General features: G+C 46.5%; 1 protein-coding gene across 2 annotated transcripts in view; it reads left to right on the top strand.

Annotated features, from left to right (window-relative positions):
- Positions 1-16,043, top strand: part of Dnah2 (dynein axonemal heavy chain 2) — a 119,815-nt gene that overhangs the window by 72,052 nt on the left and 31,720 nt on the right. For both annotated transcript variants that reach the window (XM_090349645.1, XM_090349646.1), the window contains exons 38-55: positions 93-273; positions 1,933-2,060; positions 2,679-2,831; positions 3,065-3,190; positions 5,734-5,952; positions 6,396-6,513; positions 6,700-6,836; positions 7,759-7,896; positions 7,978-8,136; positions 9,491-9,643; positions 9,837-9,928; positions 10,377-10,575; positions 10,718-10,942; positions 11,785-11,889; positions 14,016-14,204; positions 15,318-15,403; positions 15,538-15,668; positions 15,822-15,971. In XM_090349645.1, the coding sequence (XP_090205771.1) occupies positions 93-273; positions 1,933-2,060; positions 2,679-2,831; positions 3,065-3,190; positions 5,734-5,952; positions 6,396-6,513; positions 6,700-6,836; positions 7,759-7,896; positions 7,978-8,136; positions 9,491-9,643; positions 9,837-9,928; positions 10,377-10,575; positions 10,718-10,942; positions 11,785-11,889; positions 14,016-14,204; positions 15,318-15,403; positions 15,538-15,668; positions 15,822-15,971 (2,689 nt within the window). The remainder of the gene's footprint in view (positions 1-92; positions 274-1,932; positions 2,061-2,678; positions 2,832-3,064; positions 3,191-5,733; positions 5,953-6,395; positions 6,514-6,699; positions 6,837-7,758; positions 7,897-7,977; positions 8,137-9,490; positions 9,644-9,836; positions 9,929-10,376; positions 10,576-10,717; positions 10,943-11,784; positions 11,890-14,015; positions 14,205-15,317; positions 15,404-15,537; positions 15,669-15,821; positions 15,972-16,043) is intronic.

Below are 16,043 nucleotides of genomic sequence, written 5' to 3'. Positions count from 1 at the left end.
AAACATATGGGAATCCCATGTTCCCATGATCTGGCATCTTGGGGGGACCTCTCTTGCTCCCCGTGACTCTCCCTCCATCCCTCCCCGCACAGACCGGAGCCTGGGGCTGCTTCGATGAGTTTAACCGCATCAACATCGAGGTGCTGTCGGTGGTAGCCCAGCAGATCCTATCCATCCTGTCCGCCTTGGCTGCCAGCCTCCTCCGTTTCTATTTTGAAGGTTTTGAAATAAACCTGACGTCGTCCTGTGGGATCTTTATTACCATGAATCCTGGTAGGTGGCCAGGAGTTGATGAAGCTTCTGGAAGGATGGAGAGCTGGTTAGGAAGAGCAAGCTGCTGCACCATCCTCTTCCACGTCATTGTTTAAGCCAAGGGAGATCTGACCAAAGTGTTAGCTTGCTGTTGCTGTGATGAAATAGCTGCACGATTTAACTTAAAGGAGAGAGGATTATTATTCGTATTTTAGCTCATGTTTTCAGCAGTTGTCGTTCGTGATCACCTGGCCCCCTTGTTTGGGGAGCCTGTGGAAGGAAAAACACATGGAGAGGTATATGGAGATAGAGCAGAGCTCACCTGATAACATCCAGGGAGAGGAGAGAGAGACAGCGGTGAGGTGGCGGGAGACAGAATACCAAGAGAGGGAAAAGAGGCATGCAAAGGATGAAATATAGTTGCAGGGCTTCAACCCCGCCCCAACCCAATGCCCTGAGAAGGAGCCCCGCTGCCTAATGTATGGCTACTAATTGTCCATTAAGCTAGGGATCCATCAGAGCCTTCACGACCCAATCACTTCCCAAAGGCCCCAGCTCTGGGAACAAAACTTTCACCTTCAATGTATTACAAACTATGGCAACAAAGAATGAGAAGATAACTTATAGCTTCCTGAAAGAAGAGAGGATCTGTAGCTAGCTAGCTACTGGTATTAGAGCTTAAAATCAGGGCCTTTGTACTCTCACTTGCCTTTTTCGATCAAGACTGGAACTCTGGCACTTAAGCTAGACCTTCACTTCTGACTTTTTCCTAGAAGTTAGAGCCTCACAGACTTTCCTCCCTGTGCTGGCTTCAGGTCACAATCCTCTTAGCCTTCTGAATAGGTAGGATTACCAATGTGAGCCACAAATGCCTGGAAGGGGAAGCAATTACTGCTTTGTGTCTTTGTTGCCCTAGTTTAAAGGCTTAGCTATCTTTTTCTGTTGGGCCAGCTCCCAGAAATCTGATCTACCTGTCATACTTTTTTTTTTTTAATGTGTCTGGAGCTTGAACTTAGGTCCTGAGCACTGTCCCTTAGCTTTTTCCATTCATCCACTTGAGCCACAACTCCACTTGTAGCGTTTTGGTGGTTCACTGGAAATAAAAGCCTCACATACTTTCCTGATGGACTGGCTTTGCGTTGCAATCCTCAAATATAGCAAGGATTACTGAATAGCTAGGATTACAGGCATGAGCCGCCAGCACCTGGCTACTTCCATACCTTTTGCAAAATGGAAGAATCACTTAAAATTCAAGGCCTAAGATCGCTCATTACTGGACCCTAGGAGCAGCTCTGGGAAAAGGTCTAGGAGAGAATAAACGTGGGAAAGATTTTGGTACTGAGAAAAAAAATCAGGAAACAGCTGTGATTTCTATTAGGACTGATGTAAGCTATATATAGAACTTAGAGAGATGGGAAATCAGCAGCTCTCTGATTTCTGTTTGAAAAAGGCCATGCAGAAAATGAGGAAAGTGCTAAAGAGCAAAGAAGACCAAAGTGGAATGGATAGCAAAGGGCCAAGATGAGAAAGGATGCAATCTTGCAGTTGGAGTTGGGGAGAAAAATTAGGGCTAGAGTGAGAGTTGGACAAAATGAGGTTGATGGGGAAGTGGTGTGGGGGGTAGCAAGTCAATAAAAGAAAATAAAGAGATGCTAAATAAAAGCTAATATTCTTTTCCAGGCTATGCTGGCCGCACAGAGCTTCCTGAAAACCTTAAATCCATGTTCCGTCCGATTGCCATGGTGGTGCCTGATTCTGTCCTTATTGCAGAAATCATTCTGTTTGGGGAGGGCTTTGGCAACTGCAAGGTATTCCAAGAATCCTGCTCTTACTATTATTTCTCTTCCATCATCCTCCCTGAAAGCCTCATCAGCTGTCCTACAAGGAGCTTAGGCTATTGTGGTAGAGGAATTCATAGGAGAGAGGCCTTCCCTCTACAATGTCACCAGTGGTCGTCATTCCCAATTCTCAGCACAAGTCCCTGGGATTACAGGCAGTGACTGAGATCTGAGGATTACAGTTTGAAGCCAGCCATGGCAGCAAAGTCTATGTGACTCTTACCTCCAGATAATGGCCAAAAAGCTGCAAGTGGAGCTGTGGCTCAAGTGGTAAAGCACCAGCTTTGAGTGGAAAAAGCTAAGCAAGAGGGTCGGGAGTGTGGCCTAGTGGTAGAGTGTTTGCCTAGCATGCACAAAGACCCTGGTCTGATTCCTGGGTATGGCGCTGTGGCTCAAGTGATAGAGCTCTAACCTTGAGAAAGTCCAAGGGCAGTACTCAGGTCCTGAGTTCAAGCCCCAGGACTGGCAAAAAATAAACAATAAAAATTTAAAAAGCTAAGCAAGATGTCAAGGTCCTGAGTCCAACTCAACACACACAGAACTTACTAGTGGAGAGCTAGGTCACTTCCCCCTCTGCTTGGCTTGCAGATCCTGGCTAAGAAAGTATACACGCTCTACTCACTTGCTGTGCAGCAACTCTCCAGACAGGACCATTACGACTTTGGCCTCCGTGCCCTCACTTCCCTACTTCGCTATGCTGGCAAAAAGCGCCGCCTGCAGCCCGACCTGGCTGATGAGGAGGTAGACCAGACTCACAGTCCTCCAACTGTAGCCTCTCTTGTCTCTTCTTATGTATCTTCACTGAAGCGTTCCCCATCGTTCACGAGAGTTGGATTCCTTCCTTCATGCCTTGTCTCCTGTATTGGCCAAGCACTACCAATCCTATTGCTAAGAACTCACTCTTGGCCCCTAACCCTGAGTCCTGAGGGGAAGATGAGATCCCTCCGGCCCGAGCACCCATCCTTCCCATCTAGGTTCTCCTGCTGTCGATGAGAGATATGAATATCGCCAAGCTGACGTCAGTTGATGTGCCACTGTTCAATGCCATCGTGCAAGACCTCTTCCCCAACATTGAGCTGCCTGTCATTGACTATGGCAAGGTATATTTTGCTATCTGTTACCCTCCCTGACCTTAAGTGTGCACCTAGAAACAGGAAGTGTGGCACCCAGGCCTTGTTCTACTATCTACTAGCTGTATCTTTGAGTAAGATAGTTAACCTCTCTTCTGTCTTCCTTATCTATAATCTATCATATTATACTCAATCTACTTTCTGACCGCAGTCCTCACCCCCCAGATGTGCTTGCTAAAGGGTTTCCATGCAATAGTTCCTCCCTTTATGCCTCTGTATCAGTCTTGATGCTTGAACTCAGGACCTAGGCAGTGTCCCTGAGCTATTTTGCTCAAGGCTAGCACTCTACCACTTGAGCCATATGTTGACTTTCAGCCTTTTTTGGTGGTTAATTGGAAACAAGGGTCTCATGGTCTTTCCTGCCTGGGCTGGCTTTAGCCCATGATCCTCAGATCTCATCCTCCGAGGTAGTTAGGATTACAGGTGTGAGCCACTGTGCCCAGCACTGCTTTTAAGCTTTGATTTTAACTTTAAAGAGTTCTAGGTTGTTAGTATCCCAGGTGACTGGAAGAAGCAAAGCAAATTATTTCTGGAGCAATGAAGCATCCACTTATGTCTAAGAGAATTGCTACAGCCGAAAATAGACAACTCACATGAAGAATCGAGAAACCAGCTGGGGGCTGGTGGTTCATGTCTGTAATTCTACGAGTCAGAAAGCTGAGATCAAGGTTTGAGGTCAGCTCAGGCAAAAAAAAATCCCTGAGAACTCCAATTAAACACCAAAAATCTGGAAGTAAAGCTGTGGTTCAAATGGCAGATCACCAGTCCTGGGTGAAAAAACCTAAGGAAGGAAGAGTATGGGACCAAAGTTCAAGCCCAGTACCAGCATTACACACACACACACACACACACACACACACACACACACACACACACACACACACACACAGAGCTTGGTTTTTTTAAAGTTCCATACTTGGGCTGGGAATGTGGCTTAGTGGTTGAATGCTTGCCTGGTATACTTTTGTATACTTTTTGTAACGGATTAAAATGGCATAGTGCATTCTTTGTTACCAAAATATTCATGTAGCATTGGGATTTTTTTTTTTTTTGCCAGTCCTGGGCTTGAGCTCAGGGCCTGAGCACTGTCCTTGGACTTTCTCAAGGCTAGAGCTCTACCACTTGAGCCTCAGCACCACTTCCGGCTTTTTTTCTATGTATGTGGTACTGAGGAATCGAACCTGGGTCTTCATGCATGCTAGGCAAGCACTTTAACCACTAGGCCAAACTCCCGGTCCAGCATTGGGATTTTTTTTTGCCAGTCCTGGGACTTGAACTCAGAATCTGGGCACTGTCCTTAAGCTTTCTCAAGGCTCTACTACTTGAGCCATAATACCACTTCTGGCTTTTTCTGTGTATATGGTACTAAGGAATCAAACCCAGGGCTTTGTGCTTGCCTAGCAAAGCCAAACTCCTGGCCTGCATTGCGATTTTTGAATAGTGAAGATTCCCAGTATATGGAAAAGCATGATGCATATTGTATGATGTGTTTTGAAATGATTTTATTGCTATTATTAAGGTGTTATATAGAGGGGTTGCCATTCTGTGTGATCTTATTTAACCTAAAATGAAGCATTGTGTGTCCACAATGAACCTGGAAGGATATGGCCAACTGAACTGCTTGTTCTTTGCTCTCCACCCCCCGTAATGAACATATTAACCTAAACATAATAGCTAGCTAAATATCATAGTTCATGCCTGTATCCTCAGCTATTTGGGAGGCAGAGGTAGTAGGGTTGTGGTTTGAGGTCAGCTTGGGCAGTTAGTGTAAAGTCTTATTTGAAAAAATGAACTTAAAAACAAAAGGAGGTGGGGGGCACGTCTCAAGTAGTAGAGCACTAGTGGAAATACCTGAGTTCGAACCCTAATATTGCGGAGAGAGAGAAGGGGGGGAAGCTTTTTAAAAATCTGGAAGAAAAAAAGTGTCACACTATTTGGAGACTGATGCATATGGGTCATGGTTCTGTAAGCATTACTTTACTTTAAAAATTTGAGGATGATTTTTTAAATTAGGGCTGGAGGTGAGTAGAACACTTGCCTAGCACTTGGGAGGTTCTGGGTTTGATCCCAAGCACACACACACACACACACACACACACACACACACACACACACAAAATTGGCTCTGGGTCTCTCACCAGATTGTAAGCTCTGCAGAAGGATAAAATGTATTTTGTTCCAACACAGTACTTACTTCATACTGTGAGGGATTCATAAATATTTATTGCTGATAATAGAAAAAATGTGTAATACTACGTGTCAGACATTGTACACACCAAACTACTGAAGCTCAGAGAAGTAACTTAGTAAAGCTGAATACCAGGCTGGCTGATTCCAGAACCTACTAACTATGCCACGGGCTGGCTTCCTAGCGAATAAACAGTTTCAAGTCCAAAGAGCTCTCGTGCCATTTTCAATGGTTTGAACAAATCATCCAAGGTATTGAAGGGATGTTGAAAGTCCTGGAAGCCTTATCTTTTTCTCTCCCTCGTTCTGCATGTGCCTTCCCTCAGCTACGGGAGACCATTGAGCAGGAGATTCTCAATATGGGCCTACAGATCACACCATTCACCCTCACCAAGGTCATCCAGCTGTATGAAACGAAGAATTCCCGCCACTCTACCATGATAGTGGGCTGCACAGGCAGCAGCAAGACTACTTCCTGGAAAATCCTGCAGGCTGCCCTCACCTCGCTGTGCCGCGCTGGGGACCCCAACTTCAATGTTGTTAAAGTATGCAATTGGGTGTCAGTGGCAGCCAAGGACCTAGCCCATTTCTGTGGGAATGGGGTGCAAATGTGTAAGCCTAAGAGCAGCATTAGAGTGAAAGTGGGGTCTTAAGAGTTTGGTAGTGCAGTTATTAAAACAAACAAACAAAAAAACAAAAAAACAACCACTTTGCAGCTGGGTGCCAATGGCTCATACCTGTAATCTTAGCTACTAAGGAGACTGAGGTCTGAGATTGTGGTTCAAAACTAGCCTCAGCAGGAAAGTCCATGAAATGTTTATCTCCAGTTAACCAGCAAAAAAGCTGGAAGTGGAGATGTGGCTCAAGTAGTAGAGCATCAGCCTTGAGCACAGAAGCCCAAGGGCACCCACGCCTGAGGTCAAGCCCTAGGACACCTGTGTGTGTGCATGCGCACACACACAAATCTTTCCTGGCGTCATTTTTTCAGGAGTACCCCTTGAACCCTAAGGCACTGTCCCTAGGAGAACTCTATGGAGAATATGATCTCAACACTAATGAGTGGACAGACGGCATCTTGTCCAGTGTTATGCGGGTAGCATGTGCAGGTATTCTGAGGCTCATGGGGCTGGGGAGAAGAGAATCTTGAATGTCCTAAACCAACAGAGAATCGGTGGGAGAGAAATGCTGTGGGGAGGAGGGAGGCAGAAGTATGAGGAAGCATGGGCTGAGGAGCCTGGCCAGGAGGGAAAGCAAGGGAAGTCTCCTGCCTTCTTTATCCACCTACTATTAAGATGAGAAGCCCGACGAGAAATGGATCCTTTTTGATGGTCCAGTGGACACACTGTGGATTGAGAGTATGAACTCCGTCATGGATGACAACAAAGTGTTGACACTGATCAATGGAGAACGCATCGCCATGCCTGAACAGGTAAGGGGCGTCCCGGGGCCAGCCAGCATCCCAGGACACTGTAGGAAATGGTGGAGTGAGATGAGGGGCAGGAGGGAGATCAGAAGCTGAAGAGAAGAGTGAGTTCTGTAGGAGAGAGCTGGGGAAGAAAATGCCTAGAGTCAGAGAAGGTTGTGGCTGAAACAAAACACTTTGGGCTGGAGCTGGAGCTAGTGATAGAGTATTTGCCTACCACGTGCAAGGCCCTGGGTTCCATCTGGAAGGAAGGAAGGAAGGGAGGGAGGGAGGGAGGGAGGGAGGGAAGGAAGGAAGGAAGGAAGGAAGAAAGGAAGGAAGGAAGGAATGAATCTTTGCCTAGTACAGTTGTTGGGAAAAGAACTTTGTGTCCAGGGGTATGGCCTAGTGGTAGAGTGCTTGCCTAGTATGCATGAAGTCCCAGGGTCCATTCCTCAGGAGTGCATATATAGAAAAAGCTGGAAGTGGTGCTGTGGCTCAAGTGGTAGAGTTCTAGCCTTGAGAAAGCCCAAACACAGGGCTCAGGCTCTGAGTTCAAGCCCAGAACTGGCAAAAAAAAAAAAAAAGGAAAAACCAGCCAAACAATACCAAACCAAACAAGCACAACAAAAATTTTGAGTCTAGAAAGCACAGTATATAGATTTAGTCCTTCTTCAACCTTGTTTCAAGGGATCTGTATGCCCTGGTCTTTATTGTGCTTCCAGTATATGAGCCCATAGTCTTCCTCTTCTACTATGGAAGTAAGATTGGCATTTTTTCCTAAGGATAATCTTAAATTTGTTCTAATTTCTTTCAGAAAAATGCACCATTTGGAGACATCAGGCCTTTATTCTTGTTAGAGACCTAGCTTGGACATGGGGTATTTTAGTTACTGTGGATGGGTGGGTGAAGAGAGGAAGACTAACATTCTGAGCAAAATGTATCTTAGGTGTCACTCTTATTCGAAGTGGAGAACTTGGCAGTGGCCTCTCCAGCTACTGTCTCTCGCTGTGGCATGGTCTACACTGACTATGTGGACCTAGGCTGGAAGCCCTACGTTCAGTCATGGTTAGACAAGCGGCCAAAGGTATGAAGGGAAGTAAGAGAGAATGGCTAGATTGGCCTATAGAACATCCAGAGTGAATAGCCTTTTCTTGTTTTCTTCCAGGCTGAGGTGGAACCGCTTCAACGCATGTTTGATAAGCTCATCAACAGGATTCTGGCCTTTAAGAAGGACAACTGCATTGAGCTGGTGCCCATCCCTGAGTACAGCGGCATCATCTCCCTCTGTAAGCTGTACTCAGTCCTGGCCACACCAGAGAATGGGGTAAGGGGCAGACCCAGCCCAAGGCGAGAGTAGAAAGCAAAGCCATCATGACCTCCTGTAGACAACTTTAGTTTTAGTAGCAAATTTGAGTAGATACTACAATGGGAGGCCTCAGAATGAGTGTGAACACCGAGGTGTGTGTATGTGCGTGGGTATACTTGTGGCACATTTGCTGAACTGAAGACCGGTACTAGAACTTTAGAGACTATATTGAATATACCACAGGCTGGATATAGCTTATTGGTAAAGCAATATGGGAGAGAGAGGGAGGGAGGGACAGAGAGAGAGAGAAGAGAGAGAGAGAGAGAGAGAGAGAGAGAGAGAGAGAGAGAGAGAGAGAGAGAGAGAGAGAGAGACAGAGAGACAGAGAGAGACAGAGACAGAGACAGAGACAGAGACAGAGACAGAGACAGAGAGAGAAGAGAGAGTAGAAGACAGATAGATAGAGAGCTCTCTCAAGGCTAGTGCTCTACCACTATGCCACATTCCCAGACCAAGCCCTCTGTGTTTCACATACCTACCTGAGCAGCATCTATCATGTACCCTTCTGAGTGCGGAGTTGAGAGCATGGGCTGTCAATATGTCATCTCCATTATTGAGTTGGTATATTGTATTTTTATTTTATTATTGTGGGGTTTGAACCCAGGGACTGGGGGCTATTCATAGGCTCTTTTTCTTTTCTTTGCCAGTCCTGGTGCTTGAACTCAGACCTGAGCATTGTCCTTGGGCTTTCTCGAGGCTAGAACTCTACTATTTGAGCCACAGCACCACTTCTGCCTTTTTCTTTTCTTTTCTTTCCTCTTTCTTTCTTTTTTTTTTTTTTTTTTTTGTTCATTGTGGTGTGCTATCCCTGAGCTCTTCAGCTCAAGGCTACCACCCACCCTAACCCTTGAGCCACAGTGCCACTTCCAGTTCTCTGGTAATTGGAGATAAGAATCTCATGGCTTTTTAGTACCTGAGCTGGCTTTGAGCCAGGATCCTCAGATCTCAGCCTCCTGAGTAGCTAGGATTATAGGTGTGAACCACTGTGCTTGACACTTCTGGATTTTTCTATGTATGTGGTACCAAGGAATCGGACCGGGGTCTATGCATTCTAGGCAAGTACTCTACCACTTGAACTCAGGACTTGAACTCGGGGGCTTGAACTCAGGACCTGGACACTGGCCTTGGGCTTTCTCAAGGCTAGTGCTCTACCACTTGGAGCCACAGTGCCACTTGTGGCTTTTTGCTGGTTCATTGCATATAAGATTTTTCTGCCCCAGTTGTTTTCAAACTGTGATCATCAGATCTCAGCCTTCTGAGTAGCCATCTCCCCATCTCTACATAGGCATTTCTTCTTCTCTTCTTCCCCCAGGTGAACCCTGCAGACATCGATAACTACAGCACTATGGTAGAGATGACCTTCGTATTCAGTATGATCTGGTCTGTGTGCGGCTCTGTGGATGAGGATGGCCGCAAGAAGATTGACAGTTACCTCCGGGAAATTGAGGGTTCCTTTCCCAATAAGGTCAGGGCTTTCAAACTTCATTGTCCCATCTGTCCTATTTTCCGGGTTATATAAGGCAAGCCTGGTGGCCAGAATCTTCCTGAGTGCCTGCAACCCAGATCCCTTCCTTCTTCCTGCTGTTCTGTGAGCCCTTTCTCTGGCTGAGAAGAGTTGGACAGAGGCTTTGGAAACCTAACTTCTATGCTCTCCTTAGGACACAGTGTATGAATATTATGTGAACCCCAAGATACGGACTTGGACATCATTTGAAGACAAGCTTCCTAAGAGCTGGCGTTACCCTCCAAAGTGAGAGCAGATTCTGGGGTGTGCTTGGGTCTGTACTTGGTAGATGTGACAAGAATGATGGATCCCAAAAGGGATGACTCTTGATATGGGAAGTGAGATCTCAGGGCAGGGTCCTTAAGGAGAATGTCCCATCTCCAATCCCCACAGGAGTCAGAGTTGATGGAAGAGAATAAAGCAGGATTTAGAAAGGAGCGAGCCACTGCAGGGAGTGTGGCTTCGTGGCAGAGTGCCTGCCTAGCGTTCACGAAGACCTGGGTTCGATTTCTCATTGCCATCATATACACAGAAAAAGCCGGAAGTGGCTCAAGTGGTAGAGCTCTAGCCTTGAGAAGGCCCAAGGACAATGCCCAAGTCCTGAGTTCAAGCCCCAGGACTGGCAAAGAAAGGAAGGAAGGAAGGACGGACCTGGCCAATGATCCTTGAAACATGGTTTCTTTTTCTTCCCTAGCGCTCCCTTCTATAAGATTATGGTGCCTACCATTGACACCATTCGCTATAACTACCTGGTGAGCACCTTGGTGTCTAACCAGAATCCTGTGTTGCTTGTGGGTCCTGTGGGGACTGGAAAGACCTCCATAGCCCAGACTGTCCTGCAGTCCTTGCCCTCTAGCCAGTGGTCGGTGCTGATTGTCAACATGTCTGCACAGGTGTGTGGGGCGGGGCTCAGGGCCGGGGAACCAGCTCCCCAAACCTTCTCTGCTTTCTGCTGTCCTGTGCCAAATTGGCACCCTTCTCAGATTCGATGTTTCTCCTGGTGGACCCATGAATCCATTGTGCCTCTTCCCCCAGACCACCTCCAACAACGTGCAGAGTATCATCGAGAGCAGAGTGGAGAAGCGAACCAAGGGTGTCTATGTGCCATTTGGGGGCAAAAGCATGATCACCTTCATGGATGACCTCAACATGCCAGCCAAGGACACATTTGGGTCCCAGCCGCCCCTGGAGCTGATCCGCCTTTGGATCGACTATGGCTTCTGGTACGATCGTTTGAAGCAGACCATCAAATACATTCGAGTGAGTAAACAACCTGAGATTCTGCTCTCAGGCCCTGGGGCTCTCTGTGGTAAATAAAAGCAATCCTCACTCCATTGGGAACTGGGGCTCGAGTCCCTTGATCCTAGATTCCTTCCATCCAGAAACCCCTGCTTCTTCCTCACAGCCCAGACTTCTGGCTCCCAAGTTATTAACTCTCCTCACCAGTGCCTTATGACTGTAATCAGAGCTACTTAAGAGGCCAAAACCTGGAGGATCACAGTTCAAAGCTAGCCCTGCTAGCCCTGTGAGACTCCATCTTCAATTAAGCTGCAAAATTCTAATCTGGAGGTATGATTCAAAGTGGCAGAGCTCCAACCACGGGCAAGGAAGATGAGTGAGTGCTGGAGGCCTCACATACACATGCATACACAGACAAATTCCCATGCTGAGCATGGTGGTGCATGCCTGTAATTCCAGGACATGGAAGCAGGAAGATTAGGAGTTCAAGTCCAGCACAGGTAAAGGTAGTGTCAAGGCCCTGTCTCAAAAAGAAAAAGAGGGCTGGGAGTTTGTCCTACTGGTAGAGTGCTTGCCTAGCAGGCATGAAGACCTGGATTTCATTCCTTGGTACCACATACATAGAAAAAAACTGGAAGTGGTGCTGTGGCTCAAGTGGTAGAGCTCCAGCCTGTAGAAAGCTCAAAGATAGTGCTCAGGCCCTGAGCTCAAGCCAGGACTGCCAAAAAATAACACCTATTACTGGCATGAGCCACATTCTCCCTATTGCTCACACTGGAGCACGTTCTTCCTAGTTCTCACATGGGAGCGCCTTCTCCCTCGTTCTGCGCGCTATCCATCCTCTCCTTGACTTTCTCCTCTAGGACATGTTCCTGATGGCTGCCATGGGCCCCCTTGGAGGTGGACGGACTGCCATCTCCCCAAGGCTCCAGAGTCGCTTCAACATTGTTAATATGACCTTTCCCACGGTGAGACTATGGTGGGGGCTTATGGGGTGGGGATTGGCAAAACCAGGTTTGTTCCTGAAAATGAGATGGCCGAGCAAGGAAGGGGTTAAAGGCCTCTGAGCAGAGTTGCATTTAGAGCTATGATGTGGGGGTGGGGTCATGGGTGGAAGCCTGGCTATCTGAACCAGGAGAGCTTCCAGATGGAAGGGTGGCCTGCTGGCTCTGCCACGTGGAGCCTTGTGGTCCCAGTGGGTGGCCAGTGCTGTGGGGCCCAAGTAGAGTCAGGAAGTTAGATCCTAGGAGCCAGGAGCCCACAGCAGTGCTAGCGTTAGGGTGAGGAGACACTAACTGCAGTGTAGAACTTAAGGAGACATCAAAAAGAACCCGAAACCCAGCTGGGTACTGGTGGCTGATGCCTGGATTCCTAGCTTCTCAGGAGGTTGAAATCTAGCAGTTAGCAGATAAATCTGTGAGACTCAACAAACAGCCGAGGCGGGAGTGTGACCTAGTGCGTGCCTAGCAATTCCTCGGTACCACATACACAGAAAAGGATGAAAGGGGGCTGTGGCTCAAGTGGTAGAGTGCTAACATTGAGCAAAAGAAGCTCAGTGACAGTGTCAAGACCCTGAGTTCAAGTCACAGGACTGGCCAAAAAACCAAAACCAAAACAAAAACTACTCTCAGCAAGAACAAGGCTTAATATTCTAGTCTCTATGATGTATGTGAATGTGTGTGTATATAAACACATTTATACACATATGCATATATTTTATAAATTACACATATAACATATTTGTATATTATCATATTTCTATATTATATCTAATACAATACACAATTAGATATGATACAGAAATATATGTAATAGTCACCTATTTATACATAATATATGAATGTGTTTATATTTTAGATGTAATATAATATCTGTAATTTATAAAAATAGAGATTTTTAAACTTGTAAATTATATGTAATTATAATTTATAAAAGAAACACACACATATTTCTTTCAAATTCATAACCCTACTTCCCCAGCCTCCTGAACGCTGGGATTACAAATGAGCATTGCTTTGTTTGGTTCTCAATTAAAAGCCAGGTGCTTGTGGCTCATATCTGTAATCCTTCCTACTCAGGAAGCTGAGATCTGAGGTTCATGGTTCAAAGCCAACTCAAGTAGAAAGTCCACATGACTCTTACCTCCAGTTTACCACCAGAAAATTAGAAGTGTTATGGCTCAAAGTGGCAAGGTGCTAGCCATGAGCAAAAGCAGCACTCAGGGACAGTGTCTAGGTCCTGTGTTTAAACACCATAACTGACAAATTAATATTAATAACAACAGTAATAACTATCAAACATTCATAATGAACAAAATTTTAAAAATCAGTATTATGCTGTACTTAGCCCACAGTACATATAGCAAAAGGATAAATGAATAATTCCAGTTCAGTCTTTACTTAGAATATTTGTATGTATTCAACATAGATATTTTGTATAAATGTTCATTTTAAAATATTGTATTAAAATATTCCTTTTTCTGGATGCTGATGGCTCAGGCCTACATATAATTGTAGCTACTCAGGAAACTGAGATCTGAGGATTATGGTTCAAATCCAGCTTAGGCAGGGAAGACTATGAGACTATTGTCTCCAATTAATCACCAAAAAATGCAGAAGAGGAGATGTGACTCAAGTGGTAGAGCATCAGCCTTAAGGGGAAAAGCTAAGGAAAAGCCCCAGTCTAGGCGCACACATACGCACACACGCACACACACACACACACGCACACAAGCACACACGCACACGCATGCACACGCACGCACACGCACGCACACACACACGCACGCACACGCACACAAACGCACACACACAGATTATTATTTTTTCTTTTTTGCCAGTCCTGGACTTGAGCTCAGGGCCTGAGCACTGTCCTTGGACTTTCTCAAGGCTAGAGCTCTACCACTTGAGCCTCAGCACCACTTCCAGCTTTTTTTCTATGAATGTGGTATCGAAGAATCGAACCTGGGTCTTCGTGCATGCTCGGCACGAGAATTTAAGGGCATCCCCTTAAATTCTGCTTGTGAGGCAAGTTCTGTCCTGGCCACGTCTACAAGGCCAGGGACCTTGGACACTGAGTCAAAACCTTGTTCTAGGAGTCCCAGATCATCCGCATCTTTGGTACCATGATCAACCAGAAGCTTCAGGACTTTGAGGAGGAAGTGAAGCCCATAGGGAACGTGGTGACCGAGGCTACCCTGGATGTGTACAACACAGTGGTTCAGCGCTTCCTGCCCACACCTGCCAAGATCCATTACCTCTTCAACCTTCGGGATATCTCCAAGGTGAACACTGGTTTCGCCTCGCCCTTTGGCCTGGCTTGGACTTCCTAAAGGCTTTTTTTTTTTCTCTCATCAAAATAAGTCTTGCAGAGCCAGGAGTTTGGCCTAGTGGTAGAGTGCTTGCCTAGCATGCACGAAGACCCAGGTTCAATTCCTTGGTACCACATACACAGAAAAGGCCAGAAGTGGTGCTGTGGCTCAAGTGGTAGAGCTCTAGCCTTGAGAAAGCCCAAGGACAGTGCTCAGACCCTGAGTTCCAGCCCCAAGACTGGCAAAAAAAAAAAAAAGCCTTGCTAGGGGTTCACAACTCTCATCTTAGTTATTTAGGAGGAGGCTGAGATTTGAGGATCATGGTTCAAAACCAGCAGGGCTGGAAAGTTACCCCCCAATTTTTTTTTTTTGCCAGTCCTGGGCTTGAGCTCAGGGCCTGAGCACTGTCCTTGGACTTTCTCAAGGCTAGAGCTCTACCACTTGAGCCTCAGCACCATTTCCGGCTTTTTTCTATGTATGTGGTACCGAGGAGTTGAACCCGGGTCTTCATGCATGCTAGGCAAGCACTTTAACCACTAGGCCAAACTCCCGGCCCCACCCCCAAAATTTTTATCTTCAGTTAACAACCAGAAAATTGGAAGTGATAATGTATAACCAAGTGGTAGAGTGCTAGCCTTGACCAAAAAAGAGTTCAGAACAGCGCCCAGGCTGTTTAAGCCCCATGACTGACAAAAAAAAAAAAAAAAAAAAAGTCAGGCACCAGTGGCTCATGCCTACAGTCCTTACTTTGATCTGAGAATCATGGTTTGAATCCAGCCCAGACAGGAAAGCCCTTGAGACTCTTATTTCCAAAAGTAGCCACCAGAAAACTGGCAGTGATAGAGAGCTAGCCTTGAGCAAAAGAAGCTCAGGGACAGTGCCCAGAGTTCAAGCCCCAGTAATACACACACACACACACACACACACACACACACACACACACACACACACACACACACACACACACACACACTCTCCATAGCAAACCACATTCCCAATATTACCTGCCGTGTATTCTGCCTTTACTTGTAAAATTCCTGCAGAGAAGCTCTTTTCTCTCTCTATCCCAGGCTTTTATCTTCCCAGGTGTTCCAGGGGATGCTCAGAGCCAACAAGAACTTCCATGATACCAAGTCCAGCATCACACGACTCTGGATTCATGAATGCTTCAGGTGATGTGTGTGTACCCTGGACAGATTCAACCTTCCTCAGCCTTTCTCCTGCCTTCTTCCCTGGCCCAGCTCTCTCTTCTCCAGAACTATTCTTTTTGGTCCCAAATCATCTCAACACAATTGCTTCCCAACAGAGTCTTCTCTGACCGACTGGTTGACTCAGCGGACATGGAAGCCTTTATGGGCATCATGAGTGACAAGCTTGGCACCTTCTTTGACCTCACATTTCATAATCTCTGTCCCAACAAACGTCCTCCTATCTTTGGTAAGTCCAGAGCCAGGAGTGCGGTAGGCTTGAGACTTTTAGGAGGGTGAGCTTAGAAGGCGAGTCAGGGAATGATGTGGAGAAATCTCAGGGGAGTCTTAAGGGGAAAAGACCAGGCATTGGTGACTCTGAGACTCTCCTCCCGTGGTGCAGGGGACTTTCTGAAGGAACCCAAGGTGTATGAAGACTTGACAGATCTGTCACTACTGAAGACAGTCATGGAGACCGCCTTAAATGAATACAACATCTCCCCTTCTGTGGTGCCAATGCAGCTGGTCCTTTTCCGGGAGGCCATTGAGCACAGTGCGTGCTTGTTCCTCCCAGCCCTTCCCCCAGAGCTCCCATCATCCCTTTCCCTTCCCAGGTATCCCCCAG

This window comes from Megascapheus bottae, chromosome 17, assembly GCF_031878675.1.
Source record: "Megascapheus bottae isolate mThoBot1 chromosome 17, mThoBot2.hap1, whole genome shotgun sequence".
Lineage (NCBI taxonomy): Eukaryota > Metazoa > Chordata > Mammalia > Rodentia > Geomyidae > Megascapheus > Megascapheus bottae.
Note: the sequence above shows the minus strand (reverse complement) of the source record. Positions and strands in the feature narration are given on the sequence as shown.